At 49.4% G+C, this 22,586-nt stretch overlaps 7 protein-coding genes across 7 annotated transcripts; 6 read left to right on the plus strand and 1 right to left on the minus strand.

Moving 5' to 3' along the window:
- Nucleotides 1-4,272: 4,272 nt before the first annotated feature.
- Nucleotides 4,273-7,094, plus strand: TRIREDRAFT_112271 (glycosyltransferase family 2, chitin synthase; the record flags this gene model as incomplete). Its single annotated transcript, XM_006969587.1, has 3 exons — nucleotides 4,273-4,437; nucleotides 4,537-6,314; nucleotides 6,371-7,094. 3 exons carry the CDS (start codon nucleotides 4,273-4,275, stop codon nucleotides 7,092-7,094), a joined length of 2,667 nt encoding a protein of 888 aa, XP_006969649.1.
- A 312-nt stretch (nucleotides 7,095-7,406) lies between these two features.
- Nucleotides 7,407-8,357, minus strand: TRIREDRAFT_70429 (uncharacterized protein; the record flags this gene model as incomplete). The annotated part of the gene is made up of 3 exons (XM_006969607.1): nucleotides 7,407-7,630; nucleotides 7,711-8,066; nucleotides 8,137-8,357. The coding sequence occupies 3 exons, from the start codon at nucleotides 8,355-8,357 to the stop codon at nucleotides 7,407-7,409; spliced, it is 801 nt and encodes a 266-aa protein (XP_006969669.1).
- Nucleotides 8,358-9,237: 880 nt separating this feature from the next.
- On the plus strand, nucleotides 9,238-10,800 carry TRIREDRAFT_70414 (uncharacterized protein; the record flags this gene model as incomplete). The annotated part of the gene is made up of 3 exons (XM_006969588.1): nucleotides 9,238-9,294; nucleotides 9,346-9,516; nucleotides 9,562-10,800. The coding sequence occupies 3 exons, from the start codon at nucleotides 9,238-9,240 to the stop codon at nucleotides 10,798-10,800; spliced, it is 1,467 nt and encodes a 488-aa protein (XP_006969650.1).
- A 1,611-nt stretch (nucleotides 10,801-12,411) lies between these two features.
- On the plus strand, nucleotides 12,412-14,499 carry TRIREDRAFT_112274 (uncharacterized protein; the record flags this gene model as incomplete). Its single annotated transcript, XM_006969589.1, has 5 exons — nucleotides 12,412-12,798; nucleotides 13,590-13,598; nucleotides 13,707-13,792; nucleotides 13,973-14,081; nucleotides 14,494-14,499. 5 exons carry the CDS (start codon nucleotides 12,412-12,414, stop codon nucleotides 14,497-14,499), a joined length of 597 nt encoding a protein of 198 aa, XP_006969651.1.
- A 483-nt stretch (nucleotides 14,500-14,982) lies between these two features.
- Nucleotides 14,983-16,437, plus strand: TRIREDRAFT_112275 (uncharacterized protein; the record flags this gene model as incomplete). The annotated part of the gene is made up of 5 exons (XM_006969590.1): nucleotides 14,983-15,342; nucleotides 15,398-15,632; nucleotides 15,664-15,810; nucleotides 16,156-16,177; nucleotides 16,227-16,437. The coding sequence occupies 5 exons, from the start codon at nucleotides 14,983-14,985 to the stop codon at nucleotides 16,435-16,437; spliced, it is 975 nt and encodes a 324-aa protein (XP_006969652.1).
- Nucleotides 16,438-16,779: 342 nt separating this feature from the next.
- On the plus strand, nucleotides 16,780-17,753 carry TRIREDRAFT_112276 (uncharacterized protein; the record flags this gene model as incomplete). The annotated part of the gene is made up of 5 exons (XM_006969591.1): nucleotides 16,780-17,009; nucleotides 17,164-17,245; nucleotides 17,296-17,413; nucleotides 17,687-17,691; nucleotides 17,751-17,753. The coding sequence occupies 5 exons, from the start codon at nucleotides 16,780-16,782 to the stop codon at nucleotides 17,751-17,753; spliced, it is 438 nt and encodes a 145-aa protein (XP_006969653.1).
- Nucleotides 17,754-19,176: 1,423 nt separating this feature from the next.
- TRIREDRAFT_112277 (uncharacterized protein) lies at nucleotides 19,177-20,171 on the plus strand (the record flags this gene model as incomplete). The annotated part of the gene is made up of 3 exons (XM_006969592.1): nucleotides 19,177-19,236; nucleotides 19,280-19,348; nucleotides 19,956-20,171. The coding sequence occupies 3 exons, from the start codon at nucleotides 19,177-19,179 to the stop codon at nucleotides 20,169-20,171; spliced, it is 345 nt and encodes a 114-aa protein (XP_006969654.1).
- Between the last annotated feature and the right edge of the window lie 2,415 nt (nucleotides 20,172-22,586).

Below are 22,586 nucleotides of genomic sequence, written 5' to 3' on the forward strand. Positions count from 1 at the left end.
ATTAGACGACTAGACTGACCGGTCACTATTTATTATTTAAAATATATTTAATAAGTAAATTAAATTTACTATAACTTTTTTAATAAAAATATAATTATTAAATCTTTTATTTTTATATTTAAGGCTAATTATTATAACTTATTATAAAAATAAAACTATTTATTAATTTTAATTTTACTTTTTTTATATTTTATAATATATTTATTTAAGTTAAATAGCTTAGGATTTTCTTATTATATAATTAAGTAGTATTTTTTTTAAAAGAGGTTAAAGTATTTATTATTAAATTTACTATTATAATTACTTTTATTTAAATATAAAAATAATTTAAAAATAATATAATATTTATTTTTTTAAGTATAAGGATTATTAATAATAACTTCCCTTTTTTAAATATAAGAATTATTTTAATTAGTAAATTAAAAGGCTATATAATATATAGCTTTTTAAATTAAAAAAGGTATTAAGCTATTTATATATTTTAAAAACTTTAAATCTTTATTTTATTATACTTTTTTAGCTTATAAACTTAATAAAGTAAAAAACTTTTATAATATAAAATATTAATAAGCTTAATTATATATTATTTTTATTTTTTTTAAAAAATTAAAAAATAAATTTTTTTTATAATAAAAATAAAAATAATAAAAATAAAAGTTATATTTTTATAAGTTTTTATTTACTTTAACTTAAGTTTATAACTTTTAATATTTTAATAAGCTTAAGTTTTTAATTATAAACTTTATTAATAGCTTATTACTTTAGCTACTTATATTAAAAAATATATATAAAATATTTTTTATAATAAAATAGTATTTAATAATAATTATATTTATTAAGGTATTTTAAAAAGCTAATAATAAAAGCTTTAAAATATAATATATAATATTTATAATTATTTTTTTTATAAAAATATATTTTATAATAATTTATTATAATAATTTATATAACTTTTTTATTTATAAATTTTTATTTTTTTAAATAAATAAGCTACTTAAAATAAATATACTTATTAAGCATTACTTATATATATAGCCTATTTACTACTTAAATAATATTAAGTGCCTAATTTAGGCGCTTAAATTAAGCGCTAGTTATTAATGCGCCTATTTTTATACCTAAGCCCTGCCTATAAGCTAGCATGCTATACTATACTTAAAAATACCTATAGGTTATTATAACTTTACTATATACCTAGTCCCTAGGGAGGGAAATAGAGGATATGGACACTAAGTAATCAAGCTCATTTCGTCATATCTATGACTGCGCCAGATAGGATGCATACTTAGGTACGCTCTCCAGGGTGGGATCCAGGCGTCCATGGCCGCTTGAGCTGTGATACCTAGGTAGGTATGAGATGCCTATGAGAATTGTCTGTCGCATGTTTCGACCATCGAGCCATAGCCTTAGCTAAGCCAACCAGGCAGATGCCAGTTTCCTCTCACAAGGTGGGATCTGACAACTGACTAGTATTACTATAAAAGAGAGAGAAGAAATTGATAGAGACTGAATGGCAAATATTTGGGCTGGCGGAGTTGGGTATCCCACCGTACCTGGAGATGCGGCTGATGGACGTCCTGCAAGGCAGTTTTCGTTGCCCCGCATTGAGGATAGAGACAGGAAGCGTTGGGCCTAGAGTGAGGCTGAAGAGGCAGACGCAGTGAGACGGACAGTTGGTGCCTGGTCAAGGGATGGGATGCGTTGTTTGATTGGAGCATCAGCTCGTCCATTGGCAAGTTGTACGAGGAATGTGCATGCAGGCACATACATATCTAGTACATGTACATGTACATGCATGCACATGGATCCTGGCGGCACGTTGCAGCTCACGAGTCCGAGGAGGTTTGTAATACATGTACCAACAACTGCAAGACTCACAAGATGATGCTGTACCCGTGGAGATCTCCAGATCTTGACAACAGAACAAGGCATCTGCTATAAGATAGGGCGTGATCTAGCAATCACCAAGAGAACGCATCGTCAGCTCGTGACGACGAGGCCGCGCCATGGCAGAGGCTTGGAGCTCTGGATCGCTCAGCTCCGCCGCCACCAGAGCCCGTGATTGGACAGTGGCGAACAAGGTTGGACGAGGCTGAGCCCGCTTCCTCGTAGAGGATACCGTCGATTTCTGATTCGTGGTCTGGAATAGTCTGTCAAGACTCGAGTACAGTATGTACTATGCAATGGCGTGTGGCGTCTGCTTCAACGGCGACATCTATTTTTTGGTGACTTGTTTGTATGTGCTGTACACGTACATGTTGCTGCGGAGGGATCACCGTGGGTAGTACATCGTCAGCCAAGAAATGCCAAGGTTCTGCTGCCGAGTGAGAGTCGAGTTGATCAGGAGTCAATCAGAGATAGTATATGAACAGAGAGAGAGAGAGAGAGAGAGAGAGAGAGAGAGAGAGACGGTGTGAGGTAGTACCAGTCTCTTTTGCTGCTGACGACGCCGTGGTGGTTCTGCATGGAGCTGAGATGCCGCGCGCACGGGGGACGATCGTGACTACCTAGTAAGTAGCGCGGCTTAGTATTCGTCTGGTGTTGGTGTTGGTGGGTGTTGGGATACATGTACCTTTGTATCGGCTTGGGAGCAGAGAGAGAGAGAGATCAGACTGCGTGACTGCTCTTGTAATAGTCATAGTTGAGGTGGCAAGACAAGATTTGGCCAGATGAAGCTGTGCAAGAACAGCTCAGTGGCTACACGGCATCTTCCCCTGAAGTCGTGTTCCCCCCCCTCTCTCCGTTAAATCCTCCTCTGTCCATGTGCCCTCGTCCACCTCGTTATCGACGTCATGCCTCCCGTCGCCAAGGCAATGACCCAATCAATCAAAGCCCTTGGTGGGACGCCGCCAGCCAGTAGAATCCCGCCGCGGCCCTGGATTCTGCCTCCCCCCCAAAAGCCCCTACAGGTCGGGTGCTAGTACAGGTGCTACAGGGGCTGCCCTGGTGCGCTAAGGCGCTGGATAACCCCCCAACTAGCGCCTCTGAAACCGACAGCTGGTCCAAGGGTCATCTGGAACGAGGGGCCAGGGGGGGGGGACGAGTTTTGCTCGAGCTTTGGCCCACGGGCCTGGTCTCCGAAGCCTCACTGAAACTGCTACTTCATCAACTCTGAAACCATCGTTTGATCTTTTTCTCCCCGCTCCTCGTCCTTTTTTTCCTCATGCCGTTTGATTTGGCTGCTTCTGCTGCTGTTTCTTTTTCCGCTCAAGAGCGCTGATATCAGGTAATAGGAGGAGAGGATCTCGGCAGCGCCTCTGCGCCAGGAACAGGAACAGAACCACAGCCTCACGTCTGCGGAGTGTTTACGAGTATCCGTCGGGAGGAAAAAGTCGCGAGAAACAAAGCCAAACATTCCGGTAATACATCTCGGTACCTTGCATGATCCAACACGCCGCCATTGGCGAGCATCCTCACCAGCAGTGCTTGATCGCCCATCTGTGAACCACTTCAGGGTGTGCACAGGCCGCCCGCGTGTCGTGTCTGTCGCGCTCTGCTCTTCTCTCCCGCATCTGACGACTGCTGCTGCGCCGCATAACGATCCATCTCTTTGGCGGCACTTACTACTGGCGGTCCTTTGGCTGCCGTAACCCAGAAGCAGGAGCAGAAGCAGAAGCAGAAACACACGCTGTTGTCGTCCATTCCACGCGCCACCAGCGGGAACGTGGAGGGAACAGAGACGCTGGCGAATCCAAAGTTGCGCCCTTGAATCCCGTTTCTCGGCGCGAAGAGTCGAGTACAGACTCGGTACAAGAGAGCACTGCTGCATATCATTGTCGACGTCTCTCGACCAACCAACCGCCCTCAATCACCTTACCTTGTCCCGCCGTCCTTACCAGTTTGAGTACGCATACTAGTACTATCACCGACCATGTCGTATAATCGCCTAGGTATGTTGCTTGTCATCTCCCGTTCCCTCCCCCCTCGGACGACCCTTGGCATCCCAAGGCCCCCTGCTCGCCTAATCTCGAACACCCACTTATGCCCACATCGTCCTTGCGACGTCGTCGCTCCCTGTCGCGACATCTTCAGCATGTCGATGGCCGACCCTCTCGGCTAGCATCTCTCCCCACGTTTCCCTGAGTTGCGGCGTGCTACCCTCGCGCGCATACAGATAGACCCGTCGCGCGCCGTGTTGCGCCTCGTCTCCAACCATCTTCCTTCCATGATCTCCTCCTCCTGCCTCTGCCTTCCGAGCTTCTCTTGAGTCTCTTCACCGCATCCTAACGCATCCTGTTACCGGCAGACTACAGTCACGAGGACGACTACCAGATGGATCCCCGGGGTAACCCGTACAGGACTCCGTCGCCTGGCCATCCGCTTCAGCAGGGATACCAACTCGACGACAATCCGTACGGCCACCACCCTCAGAATGCCCCGATGCCCAATATTGGCCGGCTGGCCAGTCCCAGTGATCAGCTACACATCAACCCCGCGGTAAGTGTTGAGGGAACTTGAAACAGAGCCATTGGAGATGCTCCGTGTCTGACTGCGGACTCCCAGCACTCCGTCGACACGCTGTCCTACAACAGCCAGCACCCGTCGGACTACTCAATAAACCCAGAAGCCCATCACGATGCGTACTACAACGCTCCATATGAGCCTCAGCCCCACGACGGCCAAGGCTACGACCAGCACCAAGCGTACGACCAGCCGGGCTACGACCAACCGGGCTATGACCAGCAAAACTACGACTATGACGATAGGCGACCGATGCTCTCCCACCAGAATACCGACCTCCCCCTCAACCAGGTTGAAGAGACCCGGCCTGTCACGCCGACTGGCGGCATCAAGAGGTGGAAGACGGTGAAGCAGGTGCTCCTGTACCGCGGTAACCTAGTGCTCGATTGTCCGGTGCCACCCGTCTTGCTGCGCGAAAACCCCCACGGCGAACGTGACGAGTTCACGCACATGCGATACTCGGCCGCGACCTGTGACCCCAAGGACTTTTACGACGAGAACTTCACCCTGCGCCAAAAGCTCTTCAGCAAGCCGCGCCACACCGAGCTCTTCATCGTCGTCACAATGTACAACGAGGACGACGTGCTGTTTGCGCGGACCATGGTCGGTGTCTTCAAGAACATTGAATACATGTGTAACCGCCCCAACAGCAAGACGTGGGGCAAGGACGCCTGGAAGAAGATTGTCGTCTGCATTGTCAGCGACGGTCGTGCCAAGATCAACCCCCGAACGAGGGCCGTTTTGGCCGGTCTCGGAGTCTACCAGGAGGGCATCGCCAAGCAGCAGGTCAACGGAAAAGACGTGACTGCCCACATCTACGAGTACACCACCCAGACTCACCTGCAGCTCAACAAGGACGTCGTCTCGCTCGTCCATCGCAGACAGCCCGTGCAGCTGCTCTTCTGTCTCAAGGAGAAGAACGCCAAGAAGATTAACTCTCACAGATGGTTCTTCCAGGCGTTTGGCCGCGTGCTGGACCCCAACATTTGCGTCCTCATTGACGCTGGTACGAGGCCTGGTGGCAGCTCCATCTATCACCTCTGGAAAGCGTTCGACCTGGAGCCCATGTGCGGAGGCGCCTGTGGTGAAATCAAGGCCATGCTGGGCACGGGCGGCAAGAACCTCATCAACCCGCTCGTTGCTACGCAGAACTTTGAGTACAAGATGAGCAACATTCTCGACAAGCCCCTGGAATCGGCCTTTGGCTTCATTTCCGTCTTGCCCGGTGCCTTCTCGGCCTATCGATATGTTGCTCTGCAAAACGACAAGAACGGCCAGGGCCCTCTTGAAAAGTACTTCCTTGGTGAAACCCTACATGGCGGTGGCAAGGCCGGTCTCTTCGAGTCCAACATGTACCTGGCCGAGGATCGTATCCTCTGCTTCGAGCTCGTCACCAAGCGCAACTGCCACTGGATCCTGCAGTACGTCAAGTCTGCCACCGGAGAGACCGACGTGCCCGACACGGTCACGGAGTTGGTTCTCCAGCGGCGTCGTTGGCTCAACGGTTCCTTCTTCGCCGCCATCTATGCCATTGCTCACTTTCACGACTTCTTCCGCTCCGACCATTCCTTTTTCCGAAAGATGGCCTTCTTCATCGAATTTGTGTTCAACACCGTCAACATGATTTTTGCGTGGTTTGCCATTGGCAACTTCTTTTTGGTATTCAAGATTCTGACGACCAGTCTTGGCTCGGATGATCTGCTGGGTAAAACCGGTGAGATATTGGGCGTTGTTTTCGAATGGCTCTACGGCGTCATCCTCATCACCTGCTTTGTGCTGTCCTTGGGCAATCGGCCGGCGGGTTCCGGCAAGCTGTACTCGGCCATGGTCTGGTTCTGGGCAATTATCATGATGTAAGAGCCTCTTCTCCTTTTTATTTTACGCAGCTTCCCTCTAACCCTTCATGCAGCTACCTGATGTTTGCAGCCATCTTCATCGCAGTCAAGGCCATCATTGCGGATCTCAACGACGGCGACGGATTCAACATTAGCCAGCTGTTCAAGAACCAGGTCTTCTACACGCTCATCGTTTCCGTCATGTCGACGTATGGCATCTGGCTCATTGCGTCCCTCCTCATGTTCGACCCGTGGCACATGATTACGTCCTTTCTCCAGTACATGCTCCTGACGCCTACGTTTACCAACGTTCTCAACGTCTACGCCTTTTGCAACACCCACGACGTGTCCTGGGGTACCAAGGGTGACGACAAGGTCGAGAAGCTGCCGTCCGTCAACACCAAGGACGGCCAGGGCAAAACCGATCTCCCCGACGAGGGCGACCTGAACGCGCAGTACCAGCGGGAGGTTGCGCTGTTCAGCGCCAAGTTCAAGGAGGTCAAGAGGGACCCTACGCCGGCGGATCTGCAGGAGAAGCAGATGGACTACTACCGTGGTGTCCGTACCGGCGTCGTGCTCATCTGGATGATTACCAACTTTGCCCTCGCCGCCGTGGTCCTGAGTTCAGCCGGTCTAGAAAGAATTACGCCCGGTACGGCGCAGGATCAGGAGGCGCAGCAGACGGAGCGGTCCAACATTTACATGGCCGTCGTCCTGTGGAGTGTTGCCGCTTTGAGTAGCTTCAAGTTCTTGGGAGCCATGTGGTTCCTCATTGTTAGAATGTTTAGAGGTGTTTGAGGGTGCACGTTTGGATGCTGGATTGAAGAAGACTTGGAACCAAACAAAGAGACGAAAAAAAAATGAGATACGGACGACATGAGGAAGAGATTGCATTGTGTTTTATTTTTCTGGATTATACCCCGTTTATGTTATTTGCTGGAGTGGCAAACGAGGGCTTGTTGGCTTTGTGTATGTATGTCCACACTTTTTAGAACTGCCGAGCTACGGCTCTGCCAAATTTGAGTCTCTCATAATTGACGGTTCGGAAAGTCGCCCAGCTTGTATGGGCCTGATCTGAGAAATGTTGATAGCCTCTTCAGTCTCCCCCCCTTAGGGTTTAAAATGAACCATCAGTTGCTTAGAAATGGCGTCAAACAGTTCGGCCCTCCTTGCCAAAAAGGCGTGCGTGTCCTCCTCCGAACATCCAGCAAGTTGTCCGATGATAATCTCCTCCTTACCTTGCACAAGCCCGGCGTACGCCTTCTCGGTGAACTCAGCAAGGGGCATGCCTAGAGCTCTGCCGCGCTCAAGTCCCATGTAATCGTGGAGCTCAGCTAGTTTTGAAAAAGTAACGTCAGTTGCCATGGACTCTGACAGAAGTCGCCTAGGACAGAAAGCCACTGGGGTTGCTTACTTTGAACAGCGGGAGGCAGAATCTCGATAAACTTGATCTTCGAGACACCCTGGTATTGCTGTCGAAGAGATTCGAAAAAGGCCTTGAGCGCCGCTTTGGAGGCGCTGTACGACGGCATGGCAAATGCGGGGACGACGGCGAGCGTGGAGCCTGTGACGATCATGGCGGTGGGATAATCCTTCTTCTTCAGGTGAGGCAGGAATTTGAGGGCAAGGTTCACGATGGAAGTATAGTTGACCTCAAAGTCGCGGTGGATAGCGTCGAGATCGAGTTCTTCCGATTGAGTGAGCTTCAGTTGGCTCTGGGTGCCTGAGTTGAGAAAGACACAGTCCAGGTCGGGGTATGTCTGGACGACCCTGCAGCGACAAAAATCAGCGTCTTGAATTTACGTGATATGAAGAAGGAAGCTAGTATTTCACCACTCACTTGTTAACAAAGGCATCAAGGCCAGCTCTGTCGGTGACGTCGAAGCGGATGGCGCTGGCTCTCTCTGCGCCGTGCTTGGCAACAAAGGCGTCGAGACGGTCCTGGCGACGGCCGACGGCAATCACCTTGGATCCTCCCTCCTCGATGAACTTGTCTGCCAGAGCAGCTCCAATGCCGGCCGTGGCGCCAACGAGGAGAATGCGCTTGTACTGGAACACCATTGTAGACAGGCTTTGCTAGTTGTAGATGAGATTGCGTTTGTATGGTGAGATGGTGGGTGCTGTTGCTGTTCGTCGTCGTTGTTGCGACAGACTCCGTCTCAGAGGCCTCTATATAAATGATTGAGGCTCGGATTTAGAATCTGCGCGAGTAGGCGCAAGGCCGAGACTTCGCTCTTCGCCATGCAATCCACACCGATCCGGTAACTTGGTGAAGTCATCGTGGATCGCCTCAGTCGCCGTTTTGGGGGACTCTGCAAGGGGGCCACATGGACCACAGGGTTCTGTGGAGAGTCGGGGGGTTTTGCTGCGACGGTTCCTGAGAATATTAAGCAACGAGCATGTTGCCGCTGAGTAGGTACACTATACTAGATGTGATCAGAATTTTGGCAGACGACGGAGATGAGAAGAAAAGATGCGACAGACCTCACATTGTTCAGGTTGGGAGTCTGTTTGCTGTGTGTACCGTAATAAACTGAAGGTCCAAAGGTACAAACTCGCGCTGCGCCTTCTGGGGAAGGTGCGAGATCCACCGATCTGGGCTCCGGAACGCTAGCCCTTGTCGGCCTAGTCCCGGCAACTACGGAGTACGTACCCATTGGCTGTTGTCGGGTCTCTTGTCTAGAGGCGAAGCGACAATGACTTTAACTCCGAGATGCCAACCACCAACATCTGCAGAGTCCCGAGCTTCAAGATTCGACCATGAAGCTTCTTTCTTCGACAAAGCTCATGAAAAAGCGGAGAGGCTTTCGTCGCCGTTTAGCGCGTTGATCACTTTACTTGGTACTTTTGCATCCCGATCTGTCATTCATTGGCTGCCGAGGGCATATTCATCTGGCATCTTGTTCGTGATATCTGGGATAGCACTCGGAGTAACTTCAAAATGGTCTACAGGGGGCCCTCAAAAGACTGTTTGCCGTGCCGAAGGCGGAAACTCAAGGTACGACACAAAGTACAAGTTCAACTCGCCCCGTCTGACATATGCTCATAGTGCGACCTCCGCAAGGACGGGTGCGGCCAGTGTCTCCGGGCCGGCATCTCGTGCTTCGGCTACCGGGACTCAAACGACCTCGTCTTCCGCGACCAGACGCGCAGTGTTGAGCGCAAGATGCTGGCTGCCAAGGCAACGACGGTGTCTCTGCAGTTTGGCACCCTGGACCATGTCATCCTGCCCAATGCCAGCAGCCTTCCGCCCCAGCTTCACCAGCCGTGGCATTACTGTGCTCGTCATGATGCTCGCCACTCCTTTTTTGAGCACTATGTGTTTGGCCTGTCCAGCAGCTTCGACATCTTGCCTTTATTGTACGAAAAGGCGAAGCCGGACGATCACTTATCGGCCAGTGTGGACGCGGCCAGTCTCGCTTATGCAGCAAATCGATATCATGACGCATCCCAAGTGCTCTTCCGACTGGCGGCTCAACAATATACCATTGCTCTACGGCGCATCAACGCGGCTCTTTCAGAGCCGGAACTTGCCAGTGCCGACTCTACACTGCAGTCAATTCTGCTTCTCGATCTCTATGAGAAGATTGTTGGCCGCGACCTCAAGGCCGCGACGCCTTGGCTGGCGCATCTCAACGGCGCCCTAGCGCTCATCAAAGCTCGCGGGTACAATGACATGACGAGGAGTCGAGTGAGCAGAACACTTGCAAACAAGCTCTTCACAACTCTCCTGATAAGTTGTCTCATTCTGGGTCATCGAATACCAGAAGGAGTTGTCGAACTTGGTCGCAGACTCGAAATGTTCCACGCCAAGGACGATCTCAAGTGGCAGATCTCCAAGATGAATCAGCAAACGATCAACTTCCGGGTTGACATTGCCGAAGGAAAGCTGTCCAAACGTCAGATCGTCGCCGGGGCTAACCGCCTGCATGATGCCTACCGCGAGATTGAGGAGGCATCGTCCCCAAGATGGCAGTCAAGGCGGGTCATGGCCTCGGAAGTGGACCTAGCCCATCGGTCTCTCATATTTGGGGGGGAATACTTGGATCTTTACAAGGATCATTATACAACGCAGGTCCGTAACACTATACGGATTATGCACCTACAGCTCCAGTCCTACATCCAGGAGAACTTGGAAGACGACGGTTCAGACGAATACGCCCGCGCTCGTGAAGAATCACTGAGCCGCACGGAGCACTTCGCAGAGCAAGTCATTGCCTCGGTGCCCCAGTTCATCATACCCGGCATTCACCCCAACAACAGCATCCCATTTTCCAGCGTTCAGACACTGAAATGCGGTATCCTTCTCCCGGCGTTGTTTACAGCCGCGGGCGCGTCAATAAACCCGGATCTCCGCCTCTGGACGATTCGCACACTGAGATACATGGCGGCATGGGGGAATATGAAATCGGCTCGAATGACGGCCGACATGTTGGAGGAGCACCCCGAGCTGGACTTTCAGTCTATGTACGCGAAGCTGGGCGGTTACGCGTTCACGTCTTGAGGCGATTACACTGCGGCTGCATGTTGGCCAGCGAGTAGAATATACCACCATGCTTGTTTCTTATACAAGACTAATAGGTTTATAAGATGTGTTTATTCTAGGTTACAGGCATTACAGACCAGCGATCTATGGCCAATTTTGCCTTCGGGCTGATAGGCAACAAATGCCAGGAGGGCTTTAACTGGCTTTGTGACCAACTAGACAGCTCTCAGCAGCCGCTTGAGATTCCTATGCCTGACGTTATCGTGACTGATAAAGAAAGCGTGCTGAAAAAACGCCCCAGAACGCATTTCCCTAGACACACAGCAGCAGTTGTGTCTATGATCACATCAATGCCAACGTCCACGCCAAAATACACACGCGCTGGAAGAAGGAAGAAGGCGAGAAAGACGACGACGACGACGATAACGAGGGTCCTGACAAGCCTGCCGATAACGAGGTCCCTGTCTAAGCTCCTGCCGCCGGCGAGGCTTACCCCACAGCATAAGGGATAACAGGAACTTAGGGTAAATATAAAAGCCATGTGTGGTATAATAGCATAGGCTATATTATCATGGATATAACCCCCAATACTGCACTATTAAAGTCAGATGGATAGAGATTAAACTCGGCCAGGTCTGCTGGATTTCCTACGTCCAAGACCGGTGGTTGCTTGTTGACCAAGTGTGTGAAACTGCCGTTATGCTTAAGTTGCTCTTTAAGGAGGGCTATTAATGCGGCTGCTTTAATAATGGAACGTGTGTAGAGGGTGACGGGGCGTTAGCATAAGGCGAGGAGGTTAAAGGATATTTAGCTCTCCTTATACTGTAGTATCCAGCCCTTGATTTAGGGTTAAGTAATGTTTATCCAGCAAGTTTCATTATCCCTAATACATCCTTTATATAACAGAGGTTCAGCCATTCGTTAGGTTCTGTAAAGCAGCGCTCTTTATATATACCTATGCAGTGTGGCTTGCTTTAAGTAGCGAGAGTAAATATACTATTAGATAGTAAAACAAGTAGAATATATATTTATTTATATAATAAATAATTTAGAAGATAGAATAAGAAGGCATATAATAAGTAAAAGGTTAGTAAATATAGTATATATATTAAGACGCAAGGGAAACTCTCTATAGGCAATTAATTAGCATGTTAGGCATTGCTTCTCTAAGGCGTATTATCCACCCTGCAGCCCTAATTTTTTCAATATGGCGGTTGTAACTCCCAGCAAGGCAGAGAAATGCTCCCATAGGCGTTGTACTTTTAATGAGAAAGATAGGCTAAGGAGAATGGAGGCGTCTTGCCTATTTATATCCAGGGGAACACCTAATTTTCAGCATGGCGGTTGTGACTTGTCAGGTGACATAACATCACCTCCGATGTATATACCTTCCCGGTGGATGCGCTAGAGCAGAGCTTAGCTAGATCATCATCATAAGACTCAGATACGACGACCCAAGGATCCTGTTGTCCCTTGTGTCATGGAGTGTCAGATGGTCATCATATGACTCCCGGCAAGATAGAGAAATGCTCCCGTAAGCGTTGTACTTTAATGCTTTCCCATATTGACGGCTATTCCGCGAGAAGAGATTCACAATAGCAGAAAATGCTTGGTGGCAACCGCGTAACCATGCATTATGGGAGATGTTTCACAATTACAACTACCGCTGCCATGCATCGTTTGTTATGTTTGCGAGCATTTATGGGCGTTCAGGCACGGGAGGACCTTCGCTCGATTGCGGAAACCAACTACTTTGCACTGATTGTTGTGGACCATTTAAGTCATTATCATGCTTGGCGCCCACGGTCAGTCTCTAAGACTATGGTACGATCAGATGTTCCAGTCAATAAGGCAGAGCCTCTGGCCACCCAGTCTCTACTGCCATGCAGAGGCAACAGTCAACATCTACGGTTGCTGATATGTGACAAGCTCCAGTTCACTGCAAGGAAGATAACCAAACTGCAAGAGTCAGACCTGCTTATATTCAGCAAGCTTCTGTTCCTAGTGGAGAAGACTGTGAGTCCCTGACAGCCCTTCTCGCCGATAGCCACCAAATTGATGCGACGATGGACGAAGAGCGACGTGCGCAAAAACGTGCTAGAGCATTCCGCTGCAGCGCGAATTGTTGCAGGTGACTATCCATTTAGACACCGGATCGCACAATCTGTGAGGAAGACTGGGGAGTAATCTGCCCAGCTTCTTTAATCTGTCCATGTTCCATGGCGTGCTGTCGGTGCGAGGAGTGTATATTTTGCGGGGAGCTGGCAAATTATGATTTGTACCAAAGATAGCGATGCCACTGTAGCTTTCCTTTGACTCTTCGCGCAGTGCCGGATCCGACGACGACGGCAAGAGTTATAGAAGGGAGAAGCGATTGCCACCCTGCATATGTCGGAGGAGTACTGCTTTAGAACTGGTGCTCCAGTCAAAGCCCCATGTACAACGTTGCTAAATTACCTACCCATCGGCCGGTTCATGAAAACCTTGTATCATTATCAACACTAAGTGATGCATGGAGCGATGGAAGAGGATCATTGGGCAATGTATAACAAGGTCATGTATATGCGTCGAGAGCGAGAGAAGGGCGGTTACAGTATGGCCGCCTCCAGGAAGGGTTGTTTACCACTTGCGTTAGCAAGGGCCCAAGCCAGCCTCTGCCGACAAAGCGTTGGCGAAGTCGCATCTCCTGCCGCGCTGCAATCTGCTTGTAGTCTCGTTCTTTCTTAGCCAGCATCTGTACGATCGCCTTGTCGAGATAGAGAAGGTCGCCGGTGCCGGTGAGGAGATGACTCTTGACGTCTTTATAGGTGGTCTCAGTAAGACTATTCGTCCTCTGGCTGTAATTCCTATAGCGTTTAATGTGGCATTGCAGGAACTGATCGCCTAGAGGGATATGGCGTTGAAAATACTGATACCCGCTCAAGCGTTCATATTGGCCCAAGCGAAGCCCTGCTAATAATACCTCTGACGCTGCTGCTGCTGCTGCTGTGGCCTTGACGACGAAGCTGCTGTAGGTAGGTAGGTAGGTAGGTAGGTAGGTAGGTACTGGTGATGGGGATGGAGAACCTGCACCAGATGGAAAGGTGCTCACACTCGCTTGGAATTTCCTTTGTTTGCAAACTTTTCCCTAGTTGTTTGTTTATTTCAATCTCTGCTCACGTTCCTTCTGGCACAACTTTCTTCTTCCTAGGTACTATCACACCTACGACTCACTACACCACCTCCCTTGTCTCTCCACGTCGCTTCATCTCGGTCAGGACGACCGCGCATCTGTCTCAGACGGACGCAAGCAACAGACGGTATGCCGCAAGGAAAGGGACATGTACCCAACCCAGTGGTGGTGGTTGGGTGGCTTGGACGGCCGAGAAGCTGAAGGAAGCTTAAGACAAATATCGCCAGTCCTAGAAAGGCTACACTGGCGTCGACAAACCGGTCATTCTAAACCAAGAAGACGCGAAGAAGCATGGCAAAAAACCTCGTCAAAGGTGCTTTCGAGTTCATCGGCCTTGAGTACTCCGACTACCGCGATTGTTTCAACGCATGCGTTAACAAGAGCGTTAATGCTGGCGTTCTGAAAGTTATTCTACCATCTGGTCCAAGTGGGGAGGCTATAAAGCCTTTAAGGGGAAATTACCTAGATAAGTTCAGGACCTTAATAGAAGCAACAGGCAGATAATAGTATAAACTACCTTATATTATTAAACTATATAGTTATAAATGCTTCAAGTAGCAGGAGTAAATATACTATTAGATAATAGCGCAAGTAGAATATATATCTATATATATCTAATAATTCATAAGATTAAAAGAGTAGCAGGCATATAATAGGGCAGTATAAGGTCAATAGCCATAGTAGGTAGGTACATCTTGTTATAGCCCAGCGGTTTCCCATTCTAGAAGAGTAACATCATGGCAGGTACGGCGCATCGGATATGGCAGGACATTTTAGTCTTGCTTACCTTATTATGCCTTCCCTTTTAAAATGAGCGAGAGATGAAGCACGAGATCTTTTCCACGCACATCTACCTACCTACCTTATGAAGGTTCAAAGGACATGCATGAGCTTCTCGCCTGGCTCCGTCAATTGCAGCCGTGGCGAGCACTCTATGAACATAGCGTTCATCGGCCTCCAGAATCGCCTCCAACGCCAATTGGGACAATGACAACGAGCTCCTGAGGGGCCCGATTCTGCGAATCACAATGGCCACTCCGCCGCAAAGCACTCAACGCCCTCCAGATTCCTCACCAGTTCCAATTGAAGACGACGACAGCGAGCTCACTGGGTCGGCACTCCAAATGTACTCCGGCTCAGCGTCTCTTCCGGATACCCCCATCGCGCCACTTGCGGATGTTGAGAGCAAGCCCCCGGGCCTGGCACTGCAATTGGATTCCCCAGGCTCGGCACCACTCCCATTCACTATCACTATCCTCATGCCCATTGGAGATGTCGAGAGCAAGCTTCTCGATCCCGTTCCTTTCGTTTCATCTGCAACGCCAATCGAAGATGCTGCTCACCAGATTGTCACATCTCCATCTGGAAAAAGTGTCCAGCCAAACAAGGTATGTGACAAATCCCAGCCACCGATTTCACAGCACCAGACTAACCAATCTTTAGCACGCGAATCGTTGGGTCGAAAGAGTCAACGCACCCATCTTGTCGGCTCGGAAGACCCTGATGATGACTACAATCCTGGTTCCAGTGATGAGTCTGATGATTCTGATGATTCTGATCTCAGCGACGCTCCGGGATTGGATGATGGATCTGAGGCGATGCTCACTTGTCTCTACCATCAGCCCCTTTCACGCCAAATGCGGTTCACGAGACCACACTCCCGGGTCCAGCATTGCAAGTTGACCCTCCAAACTTGACAGTTCCTCCAGTTTTTCCAGTCACCCCCACTGGAGATGAGGGCAAGCTCCCTAGTCCCACGCTGCAGGCACCGCTTCTCGTTTCATATATTACGCCCACTCACGGTGCTGGCCATCAGACTGGCATTACATCGTCTGGAAAACGTGTAGCAGGACATGGTATGCTTACTCAGAAATATGGTTTCGGTGGCATCATTACTCATATATCTTTGCCATGTGAAGCGCCTTGTGACAGCATCGACGCACTCATTTGGTCCTTTCGAAATTAGTACAATTCTGGTTCCAGCGATGAATCCGATCTTGGCGATGCTCCGGGCTTGGACGATGAACCTGGAGTAATGTCTGGTGCCGTGTTGATGAGCCTCGAGGATACTACCGCGCCGTCAAAGTCCAGCGGTCTAGAGTCAAAGTTGGAAGCTCTAGGAGTCCAGACGCTCATTGATGATATTCAAAAGTCAGAGACTTCCTACTAGGCAAGCGGCGGGACCTTGAAACTACAATAAGGGGTCCAAAAGTTCGTCGAGCGGTATGTTATCTATTGCCTATTGTCTACGTGCATACTGATTCCCGCCAAGGGTTCAACAGGCCTCACATCCCGTGTCCAAAATTGATCCATTTGCCTTTGTGCAAGATGTCGACAGGCCGAGTTGGCACGCGCATCGCGACGATATAGATGCGCTCTGGAATCAGTATCTTCAGGACATCAAGCCCTTTGCTGGCGACGACTACGATCTCACAACTCTGGCGAACCCCTCTGGCGCAATAGGAGCGGTCCTCCACATCTAATGGTAAGTCTGGCATGTTCCAGTTCTGCTTGACGAGACTAACATGGTGTGCGGCAGGAATGATGCTACCTTTGTAACAAAGAAGACCAGCCTTCGTTTCGGCATGTGCTGGTATGAGTGTTTGACAGCCCGACGATTATCCTTATTCTAGCGTCTTGCTACAGGACTCGACCGACCCAAGCCTGAAGCAGCACGTCCGAGGCTTGGCCCCCCTCCAAACGTGTCCGTCGCAGATATGATTCCCCTCCGATATAAGTCTCGAATCCCCGAGTAGGAGAAGGATCCCGGGCCGTCGGTATGGCCCAGGCTCCTTCGACGAAGTATGAGCCTCAGCTACGACATCATGTCATCTTCCCCCATTGTCCTGCTCGTCGGCAAGCACTGTTACAAGGCCTTCTTTCAGGAGCTCAACAATTTTTTCTCTATATTGCTCACCATGGTCAAGTTCAAGTTCAAGTTCTCCGTGTTCAAGGCATCCCCGTCATTCTTTGTTGTCTACAACAAGGCCACACGTGAGGTCAAACAACTCATACTTTACACATACCATGCAAGCCACTTTCTCTATGGGCTACGGTCCGCGAGGCTGCTTTTGCGGACCTGATCTGGGCGCAATGGGAACGGCACTGGCGTGCGCGTTGATGGGAAGATGCCGCCGTTGAAGGAGAATCGCGTAAGCTTTCATGATCAAGTCTGCGATAAACAACCATCAACATTTCACTGACGTCAGATTACAGAACGGCAAAGTGATCATCATTCCGGGCGAGGCTTTCTGTCGACACATCGGCCCTATGGGCATGATGTGCTTCAAGGTGAGAGCCACATTACAATGTGCAGAGAATGTATTCTGACAATACTCCAGAACACTCCATATGAGAAGACGGGCGCGTTACGAAAGCACTATAAAGAGTGCCACGACTTGGGAATAATCTCGAAGGAACCCGGTAGCCACAGGGCCCGCTACCAGAACGAATTGACATGTGAGTGCATTATTATCTTCATGCCTATATGCGTCCAGACTGAAGGAAATGTTCGCAGAAGAACCACTGACCAGAGGTGGTGGTGATGCTGTTGCAATTAGGGGGTGAACTGCAGCATCTGCGTAGAGAGCGACACTCAGTCAGGCACCACAGTCTTTGGTTAGACAACAATGGCCAGGAGAGCCCGCCTTTTCCAATCAGACAAGATAAGCAATAACGGTTTCCGCTTGGCCGTCAGGTAATCCAGCTATAGTCTAAATGTCTATTACCTAGGTCTAGTAGAATATTAAATAAAATATCTTAGGTTTAGATACTGCCTACTACTCTCTGCTACTAGTAATATATTATTCTAGTTTTTTTTTTTTTTTTTTTTTTTTTAGAAAGTATTATAAATATATATAATCTCTGCTACTCTAGCTATATTCTTCTAGTTAGTCTATTAGATCTTATAACTATAGTAGTTCAAGTTCTAGTAATAGACTTAGTAATAGCTTATTTATAGACTTGTCCTTAGCTGTCTGAGCTTTATCTGCGGCGGCATTCTTGGGCAAATGTGCTGTTGTGGTTCCTGAAGTTCTAGTGGTAGACTTGTCCATATGCATCAGCTTGACAACCCATTCTTCGATCAATCGCATGGGCCTTGGCCGTGTTGTTTTGTATTCAGCAACTCTTCACTCTCTGGATTTGGTACCCTTTCGCTGTCTTTCCTGCAGGGAATGTGGGACGGAACGCATTGTCAATGGGAGGAACCGTAGTGAACCGAGGCAAATTGAGCGAATGAGAGACGGTTTGCAATTTCTGCCGGCATGGTCCCCTTGAAAAAGGCTGCAGGAGAGGATGGTATGGCACTCTGTGGCCTAGGAGAAGACAGTGCGTGTAGAACTCTGTCCAGCCAGTCGTCGTGATTATGCAATCACGCGTCTTGAGAGAGTGATGCAGATTTGCCAAAGCTGACGAACCGCGAAGGAAGAAGCTGTCTTATCCGACGATGAGACTCAGCATCTGGACTCTCGTAGACATGACTGCAAGTCGCCTCTTTGTTGCTCATCAATCAGTCCGGCCGGTTTTCGTAAATGTGATCATGAGTCTTCGGTAGTTGTATCAATATAGTGTGAGCTGATGAAACCTCCTATAAAGACGCTTTCCTGTCTGAATATGAGAGTCAGCTGGGCTCTCGTAGACGCAACAGCAAGTCGCTTCTTGCCGTCAACGAACCTATCTTGCCGGCTCTCATCATTCCATTTCGTCGGACATCGTACTATTGCAATTGCAAGTCTCGTCTTTGGTAGTGGCGTAGGTCGATCAAAGCCAATGAACCGCGTGGGTAAGAAGCTCCCTTTTCCAACAATGACAGTCAACATCTGGCCTCCAGGAGAGACCTGCATGTCGATTCTCGTCGGCCATGAATCCTGTATTGTCGGATCTCATGGCGTCGCAGCTGCCCGTCTCGGCTTGTTTGTCAGGAGTCCATCGTCTGGATACGCCTCAGTGGTGTGTTTGACGATCAATCGTGTGGCCGCCAGTGGTTGAAGGCAGCTCAATTGTCTCTCTGTGGTGATGGCTGAGACGGAGCTTGACAGCTTTGTCTGTTCTATGGTTGTCTAGCAATGTCTCAGCTTGCACATTGTCAGTAATAGAAACAAGAGAACTCGAAATCTTGGACTTGCCACGGCCATGACTTACTCTGGCTTTTATGTTGCAAGCTTACTCTTTATGTTCCTTCATCATAATGAACACAAGGAAGCGAGGTTCAGTGAATCAACATGCGGGTGACTACACGTGACTATGCAGCCTGCCTCCATCTCCCGAAGATCACAATCTTGGTAGGTCATTAAAGTATTCATAGCTGGTCTCTTCTCTGAATAGACCATCGTATCATTCCCGGACATGGAGCATACAACAAAGCGACTGAATATCAGTGAAGAGACGTGCGTCGTGAGCCCGGCATTCACTTATTGCAGATTCGTTCAACGGGTCCCGTAGGTGTTGTTCACTTGGCCGGCGTATTTCGTCACATTTCCTGATACCGCTTGGGGTGACAGTCACTCCATCACAGCGAATCTGTCTTCTTCTGTGTTCTTGCAGTTTTCCATCTGCCCGACAACCACAGACCCTTTGTGCCAAAAACGGTGAAACTTAACGGTGGAACATTCGAGGGATGATCCAAGGTAACATAATTCATGTCCTTCAGTTTCTCGCTATTAGGCATCACCTGGTGTCAGTAACTATAGAATCTCCAGCAATCATTGCCAAAAAGAGAATTCCTGTCCACAGGACTGTTGGGCATGAATGCTCCGACAGACTTGGATGTATGGCAGACTCCGATCCAACAGTGGCCACGTCTCGGCTTTTCGAGGACACTCGCTGAGTGAACCTAGGTCATGAGGCTTTCAAGAGAGACCCTTATGTGTAACATGGTGAACTAGGCATCAGTGTTACTGCGGTGGCACCGCATGCAAGACCTCGAAGCAGCTGAGGGAAAGCATACATAAAGAACATCCACCTCCAAGACGCAGCACATGTGTTACGTTACCAAATATAGGTCCCCGACGCCCATGCAAACGCACTCACCCTGGTGGTCCGTGAGCTGGACCGCGGGGAGGGGAGCCAGCCTCATAATCCTCGCACGGCTTGCATCGGCACCTCGGGATTAACCTTGAGGCAGACCGCAGAGGAGGATTCGGAGGCGAGTCGTGTCCAGTGGAGCGATGTTCCGTTCTCGATGCTTCTGGAGTTCTGTTTAGGCCCAACGTGGTAAATGCAGGTAGAGCCATGGAGTAACATGTCGATGCAGCGTAGCATCTGGCTCTCCCCGCGATTGTAGACGCACGGGAGCAGGAGAAAAGCGGGTTGTCTCGTCTATGCAAAACACATCATCATGAGCGATCGGATTGGGCTTAGAATTGTCGCTAGCAATACATACTGAGTACCACTGATATGTTCAGGCAGATGATGTGTAGCATCCAGGATTCCTTCGCTGACGTCGCACACACCTTACTCGGATAAGGCCCGCACGCGCGAAATAAACCCAGGCTGACCGCGAGTGCGTACGATATGGAGTTGTATGGCCCTGGAGTCCTGGAAGCCTATCGAGTAGCGTAAGCCAAGGAGCGAAGAGAGGAAAAGCCTTGCTAATCTCTGCTGGAGGCTGGAGCAGGTACTCCGTACGACTAATTGCGAAAATGTCACTTGGACTGCCTCAGCGTGATGGAGTCGCGATGATAAGAGCCTTGGCAGCATCTCCACTCGCGAAGAATTCTCCAGGAAGGAAAGACGGTGTGGTTCAAAAAACAGGCGAGGCGGACGGATGAAGAAGAGATAAACAAGAGAAGTGAGAAAAGGCCTATCAATCTGCTCCGTTCTGCCTCCATGACCGTGCTCGCAAGCTGTCAAGGGCTAAGCAGGAAATGGTCTCGCAGCATACAAACAACAATGGAGAGATGCGCGGAGAATCCGTATGGAACCGACACTCCAGCGACCCATAGAGAAGATACACGTTGGCCAGAGGGCAGGGAGAAGACACGGATTGGATCGCACGGGCGTGATGCAGACATGGTAGCAATGTCAGTACATAACTGGACAGCCGGACCTTCTTCACGATTATCGGCGCACAGAGTATGTCAACTTCAAAGGACTAGGCAGATGGCGATGTTCGTCGATGAAAAAGTGTGAGGTCCAGCCTGTGGCTGCAGAAGCCAAGAAATTGGAGCCCGGGCGATGATGAGGCTCACGATGGCAAACATCTCGCTGATACCTGATAAATTCTCTGTTGTTACTGCCATTTCTGCTCGTTCTCTGGAGCCTCAGCTTACTGGAGAAAAGGACACTTGCAGCCGAAGGAACCCAGATCACCAGCACGAACCCGGCCTTCCCCTCAGAGGCCACTCAGCTGCGCAGCATTTGGTCCTTTTTGAACGCTCCCTCGGCTGTTTTATGCATACGGACGAGCCACTCGGTGGCCCTTGACCTAACGACCGGGGTAAATCACGTCAAGGGCCCAATCAGGCAGGTCGAAATGCTTATCCAGAGGGTGGACAAATGGGAGGATCGAAGAGTCGCGTAGTGTGGCGGGTCCAACAACCTTAAGATAACCTAGAACCAGGGCCTGGCTAGTGCGGGCATTTGGAGAGGAGGGGGTGAGCCCGTATTGTCCAAGTGCGAGTCGCGATGATGATGCGCCGAGAGAAGACGGTTGGATGAGGGAGTGGGTTGTGCTCAAGTTGTTTGCAAGTGGAAGTTTTGAGGTTGAATGAAGAGGCATGTCAAAGAGAAGAACATGACGTGGGCGATAAGTGAGATAAGGCACGAGAGATAAGGATAACGATGCAAAACGGGCAAGAGCAGCCCAGTCGAGTCCAACCTGATGGTACTACTGGATCTGCACAGGTGCCGGACTCGCTACGAGTTGGCGCTGCTTAGCGTTCAAGCCCGCTGGACCAAGAGGCCCTAAATGCCCTGAAAAATGCCCTAGACGCAGCACCTTATTCCTGCCAGCCCGCTGTGCTCCTCTTCTAGAACTCTTCTGCGCCACCAAGCGTCGTTGTCGTGTTGGCTTGCATTCATCGTTTTCTGCCGCTTATCTTGTGGTTGCTGTCCAACACTCGACCGGCCAGGCACCAGCCGTTGTAATTCTCGCAGAAAATCTTGGCTCGTTGGATGAATGGGATCGGGCTGTCTATTCATTGAGCCCAATCTTCATATTCACTTGATCAATGCTCGCGGTGGTGGGCTCGTCCGTGGGCCCCTCAGGGATTCTCCAGGTCGCCACCCCGGATTTTTCACGTAATAGAATGACAGACAGTGTGTCCGAAAGATACCGAGAGAGGCTTGGAGAAGCACAGGTCGGGATGTGTTGAGCTGAGACATTGGGCTTCTGCCACCTCGTCAGCTTTGCAGTATGAGTGAAACATTATGTAGTAGTATCTCGAAAACGAGGCAGACAAGCCCAGCTGCCTGCTCAGACAGTATGTATGTGATAGTGTTCTAGATCGTTGACCGACCTGGTCGGCGTCAGCCGAGGCAGAGTGCCATCCACCGTTTGCAGACTGGGGCATGATAACACGATGCTGGACATCTATCTCACACCCTGGGGCTGCACCGACTCCAGCCCGGTAGCAAACTCCAGGGCTTTCTCCGAAACGTTATCGGCTCACGGTCCCTCCCTGTGCCCACG

The sequence above is a fragment of the Trichoderma reesei genome (genome assembly GCF_000167675.1).
Source record: "Trichoderma reesei QM6a unplaced genomic scaffold TRIREscaffold_36, whole genome shotgun sequence".
Lineage (NCBI taxonomy): Eukaryota > Fungi > Ascomycota > Sordariomycetes > Hypocreales > Hypocreaceae > Trichoderma > Trichoderma reesei.